This window comes from Sinocyclocheilus rhinocerous, unplaced genomic scaffold (assembly GCF_001515625.1).
Source record: "Sinocyclocheilus rhinocerous isolate Xijiao unplaced genomic scaffold, SAMN03320098_v1.1 scaffold878, whole genome shotgun sequence".
NCBI lineage: Eukaryota > Metazoa > Chordata > Actinopteri > Cypriniformes > Cyprinidae > Sinocyclocheilus > Sinocyclocheilus rhinocerous.
The window spans coordinates 606,798-612,730 of NW_015664312.1; the positions used below are offsets into that span (position 1 = coordinate 606,798).

The window sequence follows — 5,933 nt, forward strand, 5'->3', positions numbered from 1 at the left end:
ACTTTTGATCAATTTAATGCATATGTGCTGAATAAAACTATATATATATATATATATATATATAAATCAATAATTCATAAATGAGCAAAACATTTGCATATTAGAATTTCTGAAGGATCATGTGACACTGACTGAAAACTGAAGTAATGACTTGCTGCTGAAAATTCAGCTTTGAACAGGAATAAATTACAGGAATAAATTATTATTAATATTATCATTTTTTTAATATATTCAAGTAGCCTTGATGAGCATAAGAGATCTCTTTCAAAAAAATCTTAAGTAGTTTAAACTTTTGAACGGTAGTGTAATTTTTGGGTGAACTGTCCCTTTAAACTGATTTGCATTTAGAGGGAAATGACACAAGTCCCTGGCATTGTTACAAAAAAGAGTCTTTTTCCATTTTTCTCATCTTTCCTATCTTTTTTTTTTAAGTAAAAATATGAATTCCCCACAAGTTGTACTTATAAAGCATACTTCTAAATCATTTGCTTCGAACTCTGCATTGTGACAGTATGGATTAGATTAGAGCAACAGAGCAAGCAGCATGACACATATCAAAATAACACTGTTCTTCTTTGAAAATATAATAACAGCTTTTCTTACATGTTTTCCTTTTAAATATAGCCATTGTCAGCAGTCCACAACAACAACAACGAAAAATATTGAGCTTTTAATAAAACGGTATAGCACAGGTGGGGGTTTTCGCCTTTTGTGAAAAGTATGGATCAAAATAAAAGACATATTTGAATGTCAGTAACGTTGTTGATAAAAATTATGACACGTCTGAAAAGGCTCATTGCACTTAATATATGGCAAACATGACAGTAGCTTTAACGTAAGCCAGGTTTAGTCCTTTTGTTCAAGTCTCTCCATATAAAAAAAGTTAGTCCATGGTCCCGCTGATCTGTGTGTTAGTTCTATATTCAGACGGCATTATATCCCGATCCCTTTGACGAGAGAGGCCTCCAGAGTGATATTGAATTCCTGCAGAGTCTGTAGCACTCGAATCAGAGAGTTCACCAGAGAATGGTCCTTTAAGAGCGCCATGTCCTCGTACATCTGTGCTGTAATTGGACACTCGGCAAGAAGTGCGATCCAGTGGTGCAGCAGGTGATCTCTGCAAGCAGAAAGACAAGATGGATGTCAACATATGTGACCCTGGAGCACAAAACCAGTCTTAAGTCGCTTGGGTATATTTTGAGCAATAGCCAAAAAAACATTGTATGGGTCAAAATTATCGATTTTTCTTTTATGCCAAAAATCATTAGGATATTAAGTAAAGATCATGTTCCATGAAGATATTTTGTAAATTTCCTACTGTAAATATATCAAAACTTAATTTTTGATTAGTAATATGCATTGCTAAGAACTTAATTTGGACAACTTTAAAGGCGATTTTCTCAGTATTTAGATTTTTTTGCACCCTCAGATTCCAGATTTTCAAATAGTTGTATCTCGGTCAAAAATTTTTGTCCTATCCTATGAAACCATACATCAATGGAAGCTTATTTATTCATGATGTATAGATTTCAATTTTAAAAAATTGACCCTTATGACTGGTTTTGTTGTCCATGGTCACATATGTGACCGATAGATATGACAAAAGAGTAAAAAAAATAAAAAAAAAGGATTCTCCAATGCATCACGATTCTCTTTTCAATAATTTAGAAAAAAATCTTAATCAGTTCTGAGGTTAGTTTTTTCCATATATATATACGATGGAATTGTGCACTAGAGACAATCATATTCTGCTTACTGCCATTTACACACAAACAAACACACAAAACCATCAAACAAGTATATCAAATTGCGTAAGGATTCATGTTTGAAGCGAAACACAAGGGCAACTGTATTCAAGTCAGTAAACTCATTAATTAATAAGAAAAATGTAGATCAAGGATCATTTTAGAATCAGATTGTGATTTCTAGAGATCCCCAAAAATGTTGGTTCTCAAAACTCAATTCTAATAGCCAACAGTTCAATGTAAATAATGACCAACCTGGCTCCGAGACACACAAGCATCTGAAACTTCCCGTCTTTGCCAATGTTTCTGGGTGTGCTGTTGATGGCGCGCATGAAATGACAGAAATGACGCACTCTCATTTGCCAGTTCTCATCCTGGGTCATCTGACTCCGTTCTGTACTCTCAAAGTAGACCTGCGCTTTTTCTGTGGAATAGATATGAGAGGATTTAGAAAAATGGGCAACATTTTGAGGTATCATGCATGTTCCTGAAAAGATTTAGGCTTGAACAAACTCCTAGTCTCCACTTCAAACTACGAACCGCCCATAGTTTTTGCACTAACCGTCTGATGCACTTTCTCAGTGTACTAAGATTAAATCTGATTGGCTGTTTTTACAGAACCTCTTAGAGTAAGGGCACACAGCTGTTTTTAATCAGTCTGGAAACACATTATGTTTCAGTGAGCCCTTTTGAAAATACACTTCGAAATACACTAATTTTTGTAAGCTTTTATTAAAATGAGCTTTTTCCACACTAGTGTGGTATACAAAGTTTGGAATAACTGATACTTTTCAGTGTTTTTGAAAAAAGTCTTTTATGCTCACCAAGGTTGGATTTATTTGAAATTCAAAAATACAGTAACAACTATGGAAGCCCGTATCCAGATTTTTTAAAAATGCATAAATTAATATGACTTTTTATCTCACAATTCTGACTTTTTTCTCATAATTCTAAGTTTATATCTCACTGGTGTTGTTTTTTTCCCCCCACCATGAAATAAAAAATAATTGTGACTTTTATCACACAATTCTGAGTTTTTTCAGGCGATTGCGAGTTTATATGTCACAATATGGACTGTTCTTCTTAGAACTGCAAGTTTATATCTTGCAATATGACTTTTTTTTCCTCAGAATTGCAAGTTTAAAAAAGTCAGTGCTGTGAGAAAAAAATGTCAGAATTGTGAGAAAAAGTTGCAATTATCTTTTTATTTTTTTATCCCATGGAGGAAACAAGCTTCCATAAAAAACAGTAATATTGTGAAATATTATTACAATTTGAAATAAATGTTTTCTATTTTAATTTATTATAAAATGTAATTTATTCTTGTGATGGCAAAGCTGAATTTTTAGCACATGATCTTACAGAAATCATTCTAATACATGCCAGTCAAGCTGCTCTTCCTGTCTTAAGTGGGCAGTTCTTGACCAAAATATGCTAGTTAGAACAATACTATGAGCAATTAACAAACACACTTTTACTAATAAGAAGAAAAAAAAAATTTATGGAATGTAACCGCATTTGTTACCTAGAAAGTCCCAAATGAAGACGTTCTTGAAAAGGCGAGGAGACTTGAAGCCATGCTGGAACACCTGCTCTAGAGCCCATACCAAACCGTACTCTCCACACAGAAGCAATGTGAGGCTTCCTCTCTACAACAGAAGAATGAAGAAAGATCATCCAATATGTGCCGTTTCCATTCACATTTGTCCTTTCCGCTGCAATGTTTCACTGAAAAAAAAAATACTTTACCTCTTTTTCTGGCTTATGGAAGTGTTTGACGATGCCGTTAATGGCCTCTCCCACCCCTTCCTGGATCTGGCCCGTGTTTAACTCTAGTGGGCACACAACGGTAAACGTGCTTGAGACAACAGCAATATTCTCCAGCAATAAGTGCAGTTATAAAATCTATGAGATATGACTTTTGACTTTTATGAGATTTCCAAGTACGTACTTGGTTTGCTGTTTGGCGAAATGGTGACAAATCTTCGCATCATCCCAGGGGATTGCTGCATTGGAGGAGTCCGGCACATTCTGTCCTCAGTCTCCGTGTTAGTTACCAATTCGCCCACCAGTATCCTTTCCAAGCTGCCATCATCTACTCCTTTCCCGAGCCAACGGCCGCATGGAAACCTACGTTCTTTTTAGCAGCATCATATGACCCCTTTAAGGGGACAAGGGTTAAAAACGTTTTTATAATAAAAATGTATTATATAATACAAAATTATTATAATAACTATTATAATATAAAAATATATAATTTACATTTCACTGCTGGCTATACATTCTCTATATAATTGTACGTGACAAACAAAAATCTTGAATCTTTAAACTTGTTTGTTGTTGAAATTTAAACATTTAAACAATGAATGTCTTAATTGTTTTCAAGGCAGATTTAATCAAACATACACTGAAAAACAGGTTAATTAAAAATATAATGAATATGTAACATATTCAGCAAAATGCTCCTTTCTAGAGTTCATTTTTCTAGCTAACTATTGAGTTTATGGTCACTAAATGGCCAAAACACAATTTATTGTTTGAATTTTGTAATAAAATCGACAGAATTTGAAAGCTGAGACTTTGTTTCATATCAAAACTAACAAAGCACAATGCTCATTGCGATTTACTGGATGGGAGGCACGCTAAAAATAATGTTTCAGTAAGTTTTGTTCACGCATCAATTGAAGACAGCACAGATTGGTTCATTTAGTCCGGACCAAAAAGGAAAATTATACATTTGGTCCTGGTCCGCTTAGCGTTCACATTGGCATTTATGACAGCGAACCAAACATGCCAAGTGTGAATGCACCCTAAGAATCATTATCTGTTAATCAAAATGAGAATCTATTAAAATTAAGAAATAGTCTCCGTGTTAGTCACCAATTCGCCCACCAGTATCCTTTCCAAGCTGCCATCATCTACTCCTTTCCCGAGCCAACGGCCGCATGGAAACCTACACAACAACAGTCCGGCAGTCAGTTAGGGGTTCTAATAATGAATAATGTGATTATGGTGCTACTTAAATCTTAGTACTCACTTGTAGGTGTGTCCTGTGATCCCATTGCGGACCATTACACACTCTACTAGCCACTTAGCATACAGTCCTGAGTTATCATGGCCCATCTGTACTGTGGTCAGCTTCCCCAGGTTCTGGCACTGTGCAAAGTACAGACAGAATTAATCAACAAACCTCGACCAAACAGATTCCAAACAGAAACTTGGTGACTTTTATGGCACTTGGTATGTGAACACAAAAATAAATTGAAGGCATGATTCGAAAAAGCTAAGTGGTCGTAAAAAAATAGTCACACTCATGGTCTTCGGTCAAAAATGACCGACCATAGGAAATGAATGGGAAATGGGGGGAAAAAAATCGAAAATACAGAACATTTTTGTGTGTACAATCTACAAATACCCCACAATGCAGAAAAAAATTGCACAGCAATTAAGGGGTGAAACTCAAAAACATCTAGAGTGCAAAATCAACACTCACACACACGCGGACACACACTTGTACACACACACCTATGAACTGGTGTGACTGTAACACTGCAACTATGTAAAATAAAATCAATAATTCAACTACAATGCAGTAAAAAAAAGTAGACAGCAAGGAAGGGGTTACACTCTAAAACATCAAGAGTGTAAAACAGATACATCCACTCACACACACTTACTTACACACACTCACAGACACACACATACAGAATTATACATACTCAAATGAATTGGTATGGCTATAGCCATATAGCCATAAAGAGTCAGAAGACTGAAATAAGAGGTTAAAATCAGATCAGACCCAGAAGGATTAAGCTCTGATAAAGCATTCCTGTTAATTTTTGTTACATGTTTATATAATTTTAATGTTTTGTGAAACAAAATGCTTTCTGTGTTCAGGTTTGAATGTAGTAATAATAATGCAAAAACCTATACTTCAAATCAACATTTAAAACAACAAAAAATATAAACCTTCACAAAAAGTAGTCTTTGAGAATGCCTTAATATACATTTACACCCACAACCTAATAAAAGTAAACAATTATGTATAAAACCAACTATGGAATTCACAAGCCTCTCTATAGAGTCCTATACAGGAATCTAGTGGTTACACCATGAAATTACAGGTTTTTCTTTTTTTTGCTCTCACCAGGAGGTGCTATTCTGCCTTCAAAAAAATGGATTTTAAAG

At 34.8% G+C, this 5,933-nt stretch overlaps 1 protein-coding gene across 1 annotated transcript in view; it reads right to left on the minus strand.

Moving 5' to 3' along the window:
- Positions 1–624: 624 nt before the first annotated feature.
- LOC107730084 (DENN domain-containing protein 5A-like) overlaps positions 625–5,933 on the minus strand; it is a 73,089-nt gene continuing 67,780 nt past the window's right edge. The window contains exons 18-23 of the mRNA XM_016540819.1: positions 4,783–4,901; positions 3,697–3,875; positions 3,495–3,577; positions 3,271–3,394; positions 2,001–2,169; positions 625–1,117 (exon numbers count right to left, since the gene is read on the minus strand). Of these exons, the coding sequence (XP_016396305.1) occupies positions 934–1,117; positions 2,001–2,169; positions 3,271–3,394; positions 3,495–3,577; positions 3,697–3,875; positions 4,783–4,901 (858 nt within the window). The 3' untranslated portion in view covers positions 625–933. The remainder of the gene's footprint in view (positions 1,118–2,000; positions 2,170–3,270; positions 3,395–3,494; positions 3,578–3,696; positions 3,876–4,782; positions 4,902–5,933) is intronic.